Below are 15,459 nucleotides of genomic sequence, written 5' to 3' on the forward strand. Positions count from 1 at the left end.
TGGAGAACTAAGGGGAAGGACTGAAGGAGCTAAAGGGGCCTTATCTGGCATCAATTAGAGGGGAGGTCCTGGGTCCTATGAAGGCTTGACACCCCAGTGTAGAGGAATACTAGGGCAGTGACTTGGGAGTGAGTGGGTGGGTGGAGGAGCACCTTCACAGAAACAAGGTAAGGGGGGAAGGGATAGGGGATTTGCAGAGGGGACACCAGGAAAGGGGATAACATTTAGAAAAAAAAACTGAGGATTCAAGAAAGGCATCTTTTAAAACATGATACATTTACCACTGTTGGAATAGAAGTCTAAGCAGTAAGCATATGACTCTAGAAAGAAACTGGGTTCAGGAGAAATTAAGAGTGTCCATCATAAAAAGGTATCCACTTAAGCGTAGCTCTGCTCAATGATTACCTATATCTGAAATATCATTTAATTAGTTTATTTTCTTAAAAAAAAAAAAAAACAGTAGTCAAGCATTCTCTATTCTTGGTCCACAGATAAGAATAAAAGACCTTTTCAGAAAATGAAGAGTTGAGTTAATTTCGAGTAACTTTGGATGCTCCAAACCAGAAACCCATTGCTAGATCCTTCTGCCTTAATTAGTACATTATAACTTGCCTCAGTCTCTTCCGTTGAGCATCAGAAGTTTCACAATCATTTGATACATTGCATTCCAAATATCTGTTTACTCAGTTGTTACAAATTGCCAATGGAACAGAAACTGTCTGTCACTTCCAGAGCAATTAGGGAGTGAAAACTTATCAAAAGAAATCTGTCAAGTTTGAGTAAGTATAAATATTGCATAGAAGTCCCCGAGGAAATCAAACTGAGTGGGATATGGTATTTTTGCTCATTGCAGCACATGAGAGTTTATTTTGTTTGTTTTCCTGGCTTTACTTTTTTTCAGAATGTTGATAGCATTTTATATAACCCAATGGATTAATGTTTTGCTCTGGTAAAAATAGATTTGGTTCTTCAGGGAAATCTGCATTGTCTATTGAGTGGTTTAACAATAGCGTTCTTTACTTTTAAATGCCAAGGCTGTCTATTGTCCAAGCAGAGTACTGGAACAGGAGCATTGCCAGAAATGTTAGATCATTTTCTGCTTGGCCATCTTTTGATATCCCACTCTGACCTTTCCTGGGCCTCAGTATTTTCATATCTTCTAAGTCTAGAAATGCAACATGATCTGTTGGTGCTATTTAGCTTTACTGTTTTTTCTGCCTGTTTTGATATTGTGCTGTTATTGGATTATATTACTTGCAGTCCTCCTGATAGCTCTGAACCTGCATCAGACACAAACACAATATTTCAGCTAGCTATATTTGCTTTGAAAAAAACTAAGTTAATTTATCAGCTGGAGATGTCCTGTTGAGGGTTGAACATTCAGTTGTACACTATTATTTCACCTGTTCTCCAGCTGAGACTTTTCTCCATGTCTTTAGGATGCAGCACATACAAAAGAACAGGTGTTAAAATGGTGATGTAAGGGTCCTTAGCACCAGCTCTTTGATGCTCTTCTCTTTAAATGTGAAATTAATTTTTGGTTCTTCAAGGAAATAGGATTTCCTGTGACAACACAGCTTTACATATACACATCATCATACTTCATTCTTATTTGCACTACCCTGTTCCCTCCCCTGCTTTCTCCTTGCTATTCTTTCTGTACCTATACAGGTCTACTTCTAATTTCCAGACACATATTTACTAATCTATCTTATGTTTTTCTCTTCTCTTATATCTTCTTCCTCTTTTCTCATAGTCTCTTTCTATGTTTATCCCACACAAACATGTACTCATGAATGCATGTATACACACACACAGAGGGAGAGAAAGAGAGAGAGAGAGAGAGATTGAAGTCTAGATTCCATAAACATGTGAAAGCATGCTATTTTTCTTTCCAATTGAGTACCCTTTTTTCATTTTCCTATTTATATCATAATCTCCTCTGACATTCCTTTTTGAAATCTGGATTTGGTCTCTTTTCAAACATGGAAAGTAGTTATGACATCATATTCTTATTACAGTTTGACAATTATTACAACCTCCTATCTTATCCTCCTCCTCTTTATCTTCCTCACTCTTCATCATTATCATTTCCTCTTAGCTTTCATTTGTCCTTTATTCAGTTTGAAAGTAAATTCTTCCTCTCAGTATGATTGATAACTTCCCAACTAGAGTTCCTGAAAATTGTGGAGTCAGGTGATATGTCAGAATTTGTCCCTGGGATAAACTATGATAGAAATTATGACAAGCTAGAACTGGTACCATATGATCCCATCTATGCAGGATTCTGAGGCATGAGGATCACTAGCTGGAGTCCTACATGGGCAACTTTGTCAAGCCTTGTCTCACTATTAAAAGTGAAAAGATGCTGGGACTATTGCCTTGGTATGCAGTGCATGCCTATCTAGTTTTTCATCACTGGTCATGCAAAGGCAACTTGAGCAGGTTTTGCTACTAACTAATTAATAGCTTAATCCCTAGATGTTGTAATGACTAGTGAGGCACTTTGGGAATATACTGCAAACTTGTGATATATGAAAGTTTAAGTATGACTTACTGTGTTCTCTGCTTGTTTCTCTGCTATGGCACCATGCTTGAGAAGAGCAACTAGAAAGAGGACTAACTTTGGTTTATAGTTCTAGAGTGTAGTCCACCACAGCAGGGGAAAGGATGGCGATGGGATCTTGTAGTAGCTGGTCAGTTACATTGACTCCATAGTCAAGAGACAGAAGGAAACAAATATATGTGCTCAGTTAAGTTTCTCCTTTTTATTCAGTCCAAGAGTGCAGGCGAAGGAATGGTACAACCCACATTGAAAGTATGTCTTCCACTCTTAAATAACCGATTCTAGATGACCCCTCACAAATGTGCACACAGACTCATCCCCTCAGTGAATCCAGATCTAATCAAGTTAGCAATATTAATCACTATAAGTTCAACCTAACACTCAAACACACCACATTTAAGCCATCATCTTCTACCCATTGTTTCCATAGACTCACCATGGCTATCCCATAATTTAAAATGCATACAGTGCACTTACTCCTGCTTCACAAGTCCCCCTAGTCTTTAAATTGTTCAGTGTTTTACAAATCCAAAATCTAAGTCTCATGGACATCGCTTACTTCATAAAAACTAATGAATAAGATAGTTACATCCAATACACAGCACCAAAAAAATAAATATTCTAATTCCAACAGGGAAGAATAGGGTCATTATAGGGAAAGATAAGACCAAAGCAAACTGATAACAAAACCACCTAAACCTCAAGTCCTGCAGCTTCAGGTCCAGCATCTGAGGCTCATGGTAGAATCATCTGGGCTCTAAACATCTTGGGTACTCCCACTCTTCCAGCTTTCATGACTGTAGCACATATAATCGTTCCTTTGGGATAGCTCCACCCCATGCCTGATGCTTTTTTTCAGTGGATGCCCAACAGTCCAGGCATCTCCAACACCCTGAAGTTTAGATTTCCACTTAATCTTAATCATCACTACATCATTAAGTAGCCCCTCAGGATCTTCTTGCAGGGACTTTGATCCTTTCAAACATTTCCTTGCTTCAGTGGCTTTTTAAAGTCATGATACAAGATTCCATTTCCCCTTCAATCTTGAATCTTTCTTGCCTATAAAGCCAGTGCTATGTGGATAATGATGTCAAATTTTTCTGCATTCTCTGGATGTACCCTGACCCACATGGACCACAATTCAACCTGACTATGTGATGGTCCTGAGGCAACATTGTGCTAAGTGACTATTTTCAAGGAGCAAGGAACACCCTGAGCGGCGCTCTCTGTGTAGACCCTGTCCTTTTAGATGCACCTGCATTTTTCAGTATGTAGCCTTTCATGGATGGTGCATTTCCTCAAGATACCTCTGTACTTTTCCAATGCAGTGCATGGCAGTTACTTTAATAGTGCTATCTTAGTTTGAGTTTTCATAGCTGTAAAGGGACACTATGGCCAAGGCAACTCTTATAAAAGAAAACATTCAATTGGGGCTGGCTTACAGGTTCAGAGGTTCAGTCCATTGTCATCATGACAGCATAAGGCAAGCATAAAGCTGGAGGATCCAAGAGTTCTACATCTTGATCTTAAGGCAGCCAGGAGAAGACTGTCCCTTCTGCACTGGTTGGAGCTTGGGCTGCTTTCTCAGCATTCTTCTTATCTGGGACTTTAAATGCATTCATTTCTGGGACAAACTGCACATTTTTTATACTTTCCTCTTTCACCTGACCTTCTTACTGCAGACTGAATCAGAGCAGTGAGCAGTAACTATGACACAGCCTTAATACTGCCGCATCTCGAAATTTTATTCACTATACTAATTTAGTCAATTATCATTATATTCAGTCTCACTTCAGCTCTCATGACACAACTTAATGTAGCCAGATTCTCTCCTAAAATATAGGAATGGTCTTCAGTCCAGTGACTGACAGACTCCCTTTTCTCTGAAAACTCACAAGCTAGGCCTCTACTGAATAGTCCATGAAACTCTGCTTATAGTGTTTCTATTAGATGTTGTTTTATTGCTGTGATAAGACACCATGACCAAGGCAACTTGTAGAAGGAAGCGTTTATATAGCCCATGGATTGAAAGAACTAAGAGTCCTTCATTGTAAAGCTGCAAACACCAGGTAGGTAAATCAGTAGAAAGGGCTAAATGTTCACATCCAAAATTGCAAGCAGAATACAGAGAAAGCAAACTCAGAATGGTGCATGTCTTCACTCTCTCAATATTTGTCTCCAGTTGTTGTAGTTGCCAATTAATGTCTACCCAAATCGTCCCAGCAGCAGTGGTACATTCCTTGTTAACACACACACACACACACACACACACACACACACACACACACACACACACACACACACACACATACACAGCCTTATATTTTAATATGCCTTAAACAGCTTAATGGCTGAGCCACTCCTAAACCTCCAGGTGGCTAACTCCTCCGCTCCAATATTCCTGAGCTATATTCTGTCATTGCTTCCCTAGACCCAGTTGGCGGCCTTCTGGGACCACTCTTTCCTAGCTCTTACATGTTGGCTATGTCTCTGCCCTGCTTTCTCAGGCCTGGAAGCTACCCCTTTCTCAGCATGCCAGCTATCTCCTCCCTTCTCCTTCCTCACTCCCATGCCCGGGAATCCTAAAGACCCACCTCTGTTTCCCTGCCCAGCCATTGGCCACCAGCAACTTTATTTACGAATCAAAACCAACTGGAGACAGGTTCCCTCGGTGTCTTATGAGTAGACATTTGGATTCCTGTGTAATTTTTGGACCAAATTAACATAATTACCATTAGACAAAATCCACAATATTTCTCCTGTTTCATCCATTAAAAAGGCCTTTTCTCTCAGAGATACATTGAACATAGTTATAACAGTTATGTAAACTATAAGGTATGATATATACTAATAACATCTAGCCTATCAATTTTGTCAATTTAGGTATATTATTCTAACATCTATCTTAGAGAGTTTATAATTCTATACAGCAAAAGAAAAAAAATAACTTATTCACAAATAGATCAGATAGCATGCTAAGGTAGCATGTTATTTGAACACTTGATTGCTTGCTTGCTTGCTTGCTTGCTTGCTTGCTTGCTTGCTTGCTTGCTTGCTTGCTTGCTTTTGGACACAGGATCTTATGCATGCCAGGCTGGTCTTGAACTTGTATTGTTTGTGATGTTCTTGAATTTCTGATTCTGCTTCTACTTCGGTGTTCTGGGATTACAGATGTGCACTAGTTTACCAGGTGTCTGTGGTACTGGAAGCTAAACTTCAGTCTTCCTTCATGATAGGCAAGCTAGTAACCAACTGAGCTCTCTGTATCGCTAGCTCCACTGAATCCATTTATAAAAGGAGACTGGGGAATGTGGAGGTACTCACGAATCAGAATGATTAAGAGGAAATATAATGGAAAATATTCTGAAAATGGCCTCACACAACCCATTCACTGGTATACTATAATGAATAAATAAAAATGAAACAATTGTATTTTTATAATTATTAAGTTGGTGACAGAGAAGACAATAACCAAAATCTCTACAACCATCCAGACATTTCAATGATTTTTGCAAACTATTAGTACATATCAGCATATATACCTATATAACAGTTTAAAATAACACAATTTTATTAATTAAGAATTTGAAAGTGAGAAAGTTCAAATGGTTCTCCTTACATTACAGAGATTTAAATTTTTGTCCTTTTCTTCCAGTTAGAAAAAAAAATTCAGAGTAGATATATTTTGTAAATAGCTGCTTTCTGGTTGCTCAATTCCTCCCTCAGAATTCAGAGTATTTCACAGCTACTGGCCACTACTAGAGCTTAAAAACTTCACGGGGAAAAAAAAATATAGTTGTATATATTTGATTTCAACTCTTGTTGGAGAAATGTGACATGATTAATTTTACACTTGTAAATTACTTTGTAATGTCTACTTTGTGACTTTGGAGATTATAATTTATATTTAAATTTTTCTTATAACTTACTAGAGAATACATGATGTTCTAATTGTCCATGAGATAACACAGAGATACTGAGAAATGGCAGGTTTTACTGGAAATGAGATTATGAGGTTTAGTACAGACTATATTGTCTGTCTTGCTTACTTTACAAGTCTTTTCTTACTGGACAGTGTCCCTTGTCTTTTCCTATCTTAAAGTTTAGGTATTTCTGTTGTTATTGTTGTTGTTGATATTGTTGTTCTTTGGTTTTCGTTATTGCTTTGGGGAATAATCAACTTACTAGGTGTTGTGTGACTTTTCATTTTTTAATTTTTTATACTTTTAAAAAATATTTTGGGGGTGTTTTAACTGCATGTGTGTCTATACAGTGTGTGTATTCCTGGTATCTATGGATGTTGGAAGAGGACATCAGAGTTTCAGGTGGCTGTTAGCTGGAATGTGGGTACCAGGAATTGAACCTAGGTCGTCTGGAAAAACAATTACTTATAAATATTGAATGATCTCTCCATTCTTATGTAACTTTTCCTGGAAATATAAACAAACATGTACTGATCTCAGAAATGGCGTTAATAACTGACCATAGAAACTATGGCCCCAAATCTAGATGAGTAAACCACTTAAAGACTACCTCACATGAGTGACAACTGAGAAAAACAGTGTCTCAAAGCTCCATGTATAACTTGAGGTTAGAGTCACTCCTTCCCCTAAGTCTTTGTAATTATATAACTCTGAGGAAGGGTTTTATTGATGTATTAAGTTTCAGGAACTTCCTGAGACTTAGGTATTTGTTTACTCTCTGAATCTTGTAATAATCATTTGCTTTCTGGGTCTTAATAATATTTTCTCCAGGATAGAATGTTTTATATCAGAAGAAACTGTTTGATGACCTTGGAACTTATTTATTTATGCTCAGTATCCTCTCCACATCAGCATGGGGTTACTTCTAATTACATAAACATGCATAGAGTGATTAGTTTTCTCATAGAAACATAATTATAGCTCTCCAAAATAATGCATGAGGAAATGCTGTAATTTTGGGATAAAGGGAAAGCAATCTACATGACCCTTCCTTTGTATGTCAACAATGGCTTATTAAGGCAAAACATGTTTCTTGTTACATATTCAGTAGTTGAGGTCAATTACTGTTGGGAGTCACTGAAGGATTAAACAGCAAAGATGTCTTCTACAGTAATTAGTCTTCTCTTTATAGAGCTCAAGTGGCCTTTCTGCCATTTACCAATGACCATTCATGCATTTAGAATTTAACCAGGATCATATGAAAGAATGGCATAGAGTAACTCAGCCAAGTATTTCTACAACCAAGGATACCCTGTGAGTCCTGCTCTTTCTTTCCTCCCTGCAACAAAATGATTTTTCATAATAAAAGTAATCTTGTATAATCAGGGCCAATAGCCAGGCTACCATGTTTCAATATGTGACACATCTGTGGTTCACACTTCACACAGAGGTGAATTATCTGGAGGTGAAGAAGTTTGGTATCCTTGGAATATGATGGTTCACTGGAGCCAATCAGATAAATTAATTGGTAATTAAGGTTCTTTGAATTTGAAAACATGGGTTCATATACTCAGTCACAAAATTTTCTAGTCCTTATGAAAACCAAAGACGGCCAAAGGAATATTCCTAAATAGAGTGCTCCATACATTTGCCCCACAGCATACTGGGATAAAGGATTTGCAAACATGCTTTTCTGACTACTCTTCCACATCCACTTTCTTATCGATGTGGTTTTTTTTAAACTGTATTTTGTGTGTGAATGGAATAAGCAAGCCACCAGTGTATGTTTGGTGAGTAATGACTGCAAAATTAATTACCAGTATATTAAATTTGTGGAGAACGATTCAACCTCCTAAGGAAGAAAAGAGAGACTTACCGTTGAGAGTGGGAGAAGAAGGGAAAAGAATTGAGTGAATTTCAGTGATTACTCTGTCTCTAATTAGAGTTAAGAGTTCAGATTCATTACTTAGTTATCCTATGTCAAACCTCTATGAAAAGTTAATGAAAAGGATGAAATGCATCAAATGCCACAAAATGTTCTGAAAACTTCTAATCCAACCCACTATTGTTATTATTATTAAATAGGTAGCATTTCACATTACTATGTCAAGGTTATTTGGCGGTCTTTAACACTTGAATTCCCTTAGAACTTGCTACAAAGTGCTTGACACATGCTTATTCCTTTGGCTTATAGAGGCAGGGCCTCTCTAAGTCAACTTCCAGGGTATCTCCTACACTTCTTGAAATAAAACATTATGGACTGATAGTAACCAGCCTTTATGTGACTATGATTACCTCCCATTTATATTTTACAAGGTGAAGAGCAGCAATCTAAGTTTCCACCTTGATCATTTCTGTTCTACATGTAGCAAAGTTCCAGGACCAAAGACATATTCACAGTGATGATTCTTATCCTTGCAGAGCTGAGCTATGCCTGGATCTTCAATGAATACCCTTCCTATCAGGATAACCGCCGCTTCGTTTCTCAAGAGACTGGGAATCTGTATATTGCCAAAGTGGAAAAATCTGATGTTGGTAATTACACCTGTGTAGTTACCAACACTGTGACCAACCACAAGGTCCTGGGACCGCCCACACCACTAATCCTGAGAAATGATGGTGAGTTGTCTACATAATGTTGTCAGTTCTGGTTATGAGGATTATGGTGGAGTGTGGAAAGATACTGTATTATTGTCATATAATGTTATAAAGAAAAGCTTAATAATTTCTATATTTGGTACCTATTAATTTTTTCCCACTTGACTAAGAAATAAGCTCACAAACCCATTTTGGAAAACTAATTAGAAGTCTGATCACTAATCTCAACAGGGGTGGGATGTGGACTTAGGCAAATATAAATAACAAGAGGATCTTAAATTGTATACCCAGGCAAAATGAAGTGAAGAATTGAACAATTAGCTCATTAATCAGTTCTGTGTAATTTAGTATTCATGGTTCAGAAAGTGTTTTTAAATTATCCTAATAATATCTTGATTTACAATAGTGAAGCCATAGTTCCATCACAGAGAAATTCAGAAATATGGATAGCTCATTTGAAACAAAAAATTTAATCCCCCATTCCATTATGAGAATATTTTAAGAAAATATATGAATCTTACATAATGTCCAGATACCATAGGCTATGTCACCAAGTGATTTTTAAAGACATGCCTGTTAGGCATGGTGTATGGGGATAGTCTTCTTTCTACTGTGGGCTTTTATATATTTCCTAAAATCCTGTCTTAGTCCAAAAGTCTCACTTAGGAGGTGATGTGGACTATGTCTGTTTTTTTTAGAAATACCACCTTTTTTTCCAGGAATTCATCTCTCCACATCTGCTGTTTCCACCCATGTGGCATCAGGGAACGTCTCATTAAAGTCCTCAGAGATCCCTCACTGTACTCTCCCTACCACTACTATACATACACACTCACACAGGAATTTCTTATCCTGCTGCACTTACCAGTGTGTGTCACTCAAAGTGCCTGAACTATCTTGCTTATTGCTGTCTCGTATAGAAGGTAGCTTAGAGAAGTGTCTTCTTAAGTACTCATTGGAAAAATGAAAACGAAGTATAATTAAGCCCTCTAGGAAGAACCAATGTGAAGATTTGAAGATTCAGAGTTAACAGGATTAAGTTTCTGTTCTAAAGAGAAAAAAAAAAAAAAGACAAAAAAACCCCCAAACTTTTCATATGCTTTTTAATGGGAATGACAAGATTTTATCATACAACTGAAGAAATGATCAGCCAAGATACCAATATCTGCAGTGATTGGACCCACTTACGATGTGCTGGTTTGCACATTCATCTCATTTAAAACTTGAGTAAAAACTTGAGTAAGATTCCAGCATAGCCATCCGTCTACTGACTCAAGAGCCTTGTTTCTTTTCATCATCCTACACAAGCTCATATAAGAAGAAATTACCTTTACAGTTTTCAAATGCATTGCTCTGTCCATCTATTTTCTTACAATGCCAGGGATTGAACTCAGGTCCCTGCATGTGCTAGGCAAGTGCTCTGCCACTGAACTATCCACCCACCTCACTCAGCCTCAGCCTCTCTAGATTACCAGGGAACTGTGTGCCTAGGAGTGTTTAATCGTGAGCTTTTCTGATCAAGGAATTAACAGTCAAATTAAATATTTAGAGATTATCTAAACATCCTTACAATACAGACCACACTGAAAATGGTTAACAGGTAGTTTAGTTTTCAGGCACTTTGTGTATTCATACATTTACCATGTATTTATTTAACACTTCCTATGTGACAGCCATGCTTCTGTGTTCACGAAGCAGAAATGTTCTTTTAATTATTTCAGCATGTAACTTTCTTATATAGTCTCAGTTGCTAAGCCAGTCAAGTATGTCTCATTCCTGACTTTTTCATCTGTCCTCTCTCATATCCAGTGCATTGTACAATTCTGACACACTTATCTACAAACTATACCTCAGATACATTTCTGTCTTTAGCTATTCTCCTTAGCCCAGGTTACCACCACCATCCATAGGTGAAATTTCACAACAATCTTCTGAGTAGATATGCATTTTCTAAACCTACTTTCTTGAATTTTCTTGTTTTCTAGAAAGCAGCCAATTAGTTTTCCTAAAATATCAGCTACAAACACCTAAGGGTTTGTCATTGGTCTAGAACAGTTGCTCTCAAGTTGAAGACTATGACCCCCTATAAGAGTTGCATATCAGATATCTTACAGTCATAATTATAGAAAAATTACAATTATGAAGAAGCAATGAAATAAGTTTATAGTTGGGAGTCACCATAACATGAAGAACTATATTAAAGTGTCACAACATTAGGAAGGTTGAGAAAAACTTCTGAGAAATAAAATTTAGTCTTCTTTCTCTGCTCTCCACGATTGGCCCATAATCCTTAAACTCCTTAAACCACCTGTGCTCTAATTGCTAAACTTCATCCACATTCATGTTTTTCTTAATCCCAGAAGATATAAATTTTTCTTGGTATTCCCTCTATACCTCAGGACCTTAGAATGTGGGGACAACTCAGCCTGGACTATTCCTCTTTCTAATCATCTCAGGACTGGCTTCTTATCATCCCAATGATAGACCTATACCATCTTCAGAGAGGATTTCCATAGCAACCCTTTCTACAGTAGATATCTAGCCCATAAAGCTTCTACTTTATCACAATATTTTATGTATTGATTTTATGTATTGTTTTATGTATTATTCTAAAAAGTAAAGTGAAACCTGCACACACAGAATGCTCATGACAAGGCACCAGCTCCGTCCAAAGGTACAATGCCACCTTTCAGGAAACAAAGATGAAGAAAAGAATTTACTTCAGTGGCATTTTGTACAAGATTATTTTAAATCACAGCCCTTTGGGGGGTCTTTAATGCCAAAATATCTAACCAAGGAGATTACCTGCCTTGGTGTGTCAAGCCTTGGATGTAATGAAATATTGACTTGGATACAGAAAGATACAGATGAAGACAAACATGACAGAAACTTGCTGCCTTTGAAGTTGGGAAACGAAATTAGGAACACAGAAACTCTAGCATCATGACATATATATCAAGCTGTCAGAAACTTTACCTTTTGCTTGGTTTTTAGATTTATTTCTAAATTTGTTGTTGAGTCTATCTCCATAGAAATGACCAATGCTTTGTATTAGAATATTTTATCACAGAATTAACAGGCTAAACACCTCATTCTTCAGCAATTAAGGCCCATTTCCCTCTTAATTTGCATGAGAGTTGCATGGTAAAAATGTATAATATCTTTCTCATTTAGACTGGAGTACATAAAATTGATATGAAGTTACATTACTAAGCACAAAACAGGTTATTTAATTAGCTCCTGTCTGAAGGTGAGAGAAGACGTGAGATATAAATCAAAAGGATATTGCAAAATTAAGATGACATCCTTAATAAAATCTATTCTGTGAGAGTAAAAATCTATGAAATTATCACTCTACAGGAACTGGTATTTAATGACAATGTTAGGCTGATATATGCAAGGAATGTAGAATTAGTATAGTCATTTTGATCACTGAAGCACACTCAAAACTTCACACCCTCTTTTCTGACTCGGAAATATAACAAGTAAGGCAGAGGCAACTCAAGCCTGAACTAAGCTAATTGCCACAACGGGTGCTTTGCATTGCTGTGAGCAGATGTAGCTTAATGACTAGATTTTCCTACTATTCAAGTCAGGGCTTTTGAGTTCCCAGAAGGCAATTTTAGACTCCCTGCTTCCAGTCTAAAAGGTCACCATAGTGTCATAAAAAGTGATCCAGGTGTTGACCGGATTCGGGTGTGATGTCCCACATTTGTCTCATTGCGTTGACTTGTGCCCCTAGCTCATTATCCCACAGGCTTTTCACTGGCCCTTCCTTTAACCTAGCACTTCAGAGAGTGCATTCTTCTTGCTTACCTCACCCTTTGTCAATTTTTGGCCAGGAAATAAGACAGGAAGACAGAGGAGCAAACTCTCTGGGGAGAATCAAGATCCACCAGTAACTGGCTATTTTACATGGAAATTTTAGTACAGAGTGCATATTGCTCTTTCAGAGGACCTGCGTATGGATCCCAGAATCCATGTTGGGCAGCTCACAGTCACCTTTAACTTAGTTTCTGGGAGCCCAACTCCCTCTTCTGACCCCTCTGTGTACCTGCACACATGAGCACATAACCACACACAGATAAACAGCATTTAAAGATGTCAAATTTTACATCTTTGATTTGAGAGAAGGGGATTGCTGAAGATCTAAGAAATAAGGCAGGCAATATTGGAAAGATTTCTAGCCTCTATACATCATGCTGTTTAACTGAGCTTCAGAAAAACTGTCCTAATTTTACTTTAGAGCCTCATACCTTCTTTTTCTCTTTCCTTAATATGTATCCTTTTAATTTTGGATTTGATATTCCCCAAATAACCAAAGTTTGTTCTATAAGTAGCCTGATACCTATATGATATATACATATTATATATTATATATACATAATATATATTATATATAAGATATACAACATATATAACTTATATGTGTGTGTAATTGAAATTTAATAGACAAATATGATGGAATTGTAGTTCAGAGTTTACAGTTATTTTCTACATTGTTTTGACCTGCTGTGAAAATAATATAAGTTTTTATTTGTCAATATGTGCCTATTGCTTAGGTATCGAAAAAGGAAACGATTTTAATTAGGAAAAGTAAATCTGAGTTAGTACAAGTACTAGTACATTGGTCTGTTGATGAATATTAGCCCCTAATGCTGGTCATTAATAACAATGAGCCCAGTGTATTATACACTTCCTGTACAGGTCTCAAAGATTAGTCCCAAATTTTTCATAAAAAGTAACAGATGACTGACTGTAAAACACATATTAGAAAAATAATAGAATTTGATGATAACCCAAATGGCTAGTTCCTATATCTTCAGTCATTACCCTCCACTGTCCCCGAAATCACTCATGACCAAAAAAAAAAAAAAATCAGCATAGAAAGATCATTTGAGAAATAAGGAAGTCCATAAGAATGTTGATGCATGTCCCTCACATGACTTCATATGAGCTTAAAGAGTACTTGTCTAGTGTGGCCTTTTGTCTATCTTCCTTGAAACTGACTAGAGATTGGCTTGCACATATTTTGTTTTGCTCAATAGAACCAAGACAATTGATTTGCAAAAGTAATTCAGCCTGGTTCTGTTTGATGTGCCTGTGTTTTACACACTTATAGTTAAATATTTTTAACTGTTTTCCCCAATTAGACTTCTACGTGGAAAAATACCACAGAATAGGTAACAACAAATATAACTGTATTGGTTTTCAAATTCTTTTCTCTCTTTAATCCTTGTATTTATTTACATGTTAGGAAAGTAAATATCTACATATATGTCTTTATGTGAGATTTACTCTTTTGAATGCCTATACTCTATCATAAAGTTAAAATATTGAAAGTGATTGTCTCTGGCTTTCTCCTTGTAGGTTATTGAATTGCAAATTGTCAACCAAAAACCCCTGAATTTATGATCAATACTAAATGAATTCAGTAGGGTGTGTGTGTGTGTAAAACAATAATAATTGAAGAGGAAGAAATCATTAATTTGAAAAGGAGTGGGCAGAATGGGAAATGTTAGAGAGGAAGAAGGGAAGCTGGAAATGCTGGAAATATAATAATCTTATATGAAATTGTTATGAAAAATAACAATTACACTTTTAAAAAAATACTGAAAGTATATATTTATGTTCTCAAAATGTAAGTAAAGTTCCTAACCATGTTTTCCTAATTCTTCACCTTTCCCCCCAATTTAATCTGTGAAAGCATTGATCAGGCTCAGTTTGAAGCGTTTAATGTTCTTACCTTAAATCATGCTTTAACCTCATAGACCAAAGACCGGATGATGGTGATCTCAGCATCTCCTCTGTTCAAAAAAATAAAAACCCCAGAGTGGACAAAAAAGCAATGTGCTGAACATATGAAGGGAGAAGTGACAGAATTGTAGCATACAGTAACGTATCTACCTCTAGTCAATGTGAGATTGTGGGCTCATTTCTCTGGCCCTAGATTTCTTCATTGTATGAATGAGAAATCTATATTAAATTATGTCAAAGACTCTTTCTTGTTATTTAGACGAGTGTAGGAACAGCTTTTCAACTTTCTTCAGTCTTGGAATTTTCAAAGATCAGGTCATATAAAACGCTACTCTACCGAGAAGACAAATGTTCTTCATCGGGTCAGAAGAACCCAATGTCTCTAAAATGCAAACCTTAGAAAACGGCAAAGTCTGCTCATCGTCTGTACACAGGGGCTATGGTATGAGTACCCATCTCTATCAACATTAAAGTTTCTAGTACCACAAAAGAACACAGCCTATCCCATAGGTCCAAATTTAAACAAAAGCATTTTTTAAAGAAAAAAAGGAGACATTCTCTTGGATATTTATTGTTCTTTTATAATGTTTCCTCCATTATGATCTTGCTAAAGCA

At 36.8% G+C, this 15,459-nt stretch overlaps 1 protein-coding gene across 10 annotated transcripts in view; it reads left to right on the forward strand.

The window, feature by feature from the left end:
• The window catches only part of Cntn4 (contactin 4), a 1,022,510-nt gene that overhangs the window by 803,051 nt on the left and 204,000 nt on the right, over positions 1–15,459 (forward strand). For all 10 annotated transcript variants that reach the window (XM_006506197.3, XM_006506196.3, XM_006506198.3 and 7 more), the window contains one exon: positions 8,911–9,108. In XM_006506197.3, the coding sequence (XP_006506260.1) occupies positions 8,911–9,108 (198 nt within the window). The remainder of the gene's footprint in view (positions 1–8,910; positions 9,109–15,459) is intronic.

The sequence above is a fragment of the Mus musculus genome, chromosome 6, assembly GCF_000001635.26.
Source record: "Mus musculus strain C57BL/6J chromosome 6, GRCm38.p6 C57BL/6J".
In the NCBI taxonomy this organism is placed as follows: Eukaryota; Metazoa; Chordata; class Mammalia; order Rodentia; family Muridae; genus Mus; species Mus musculus.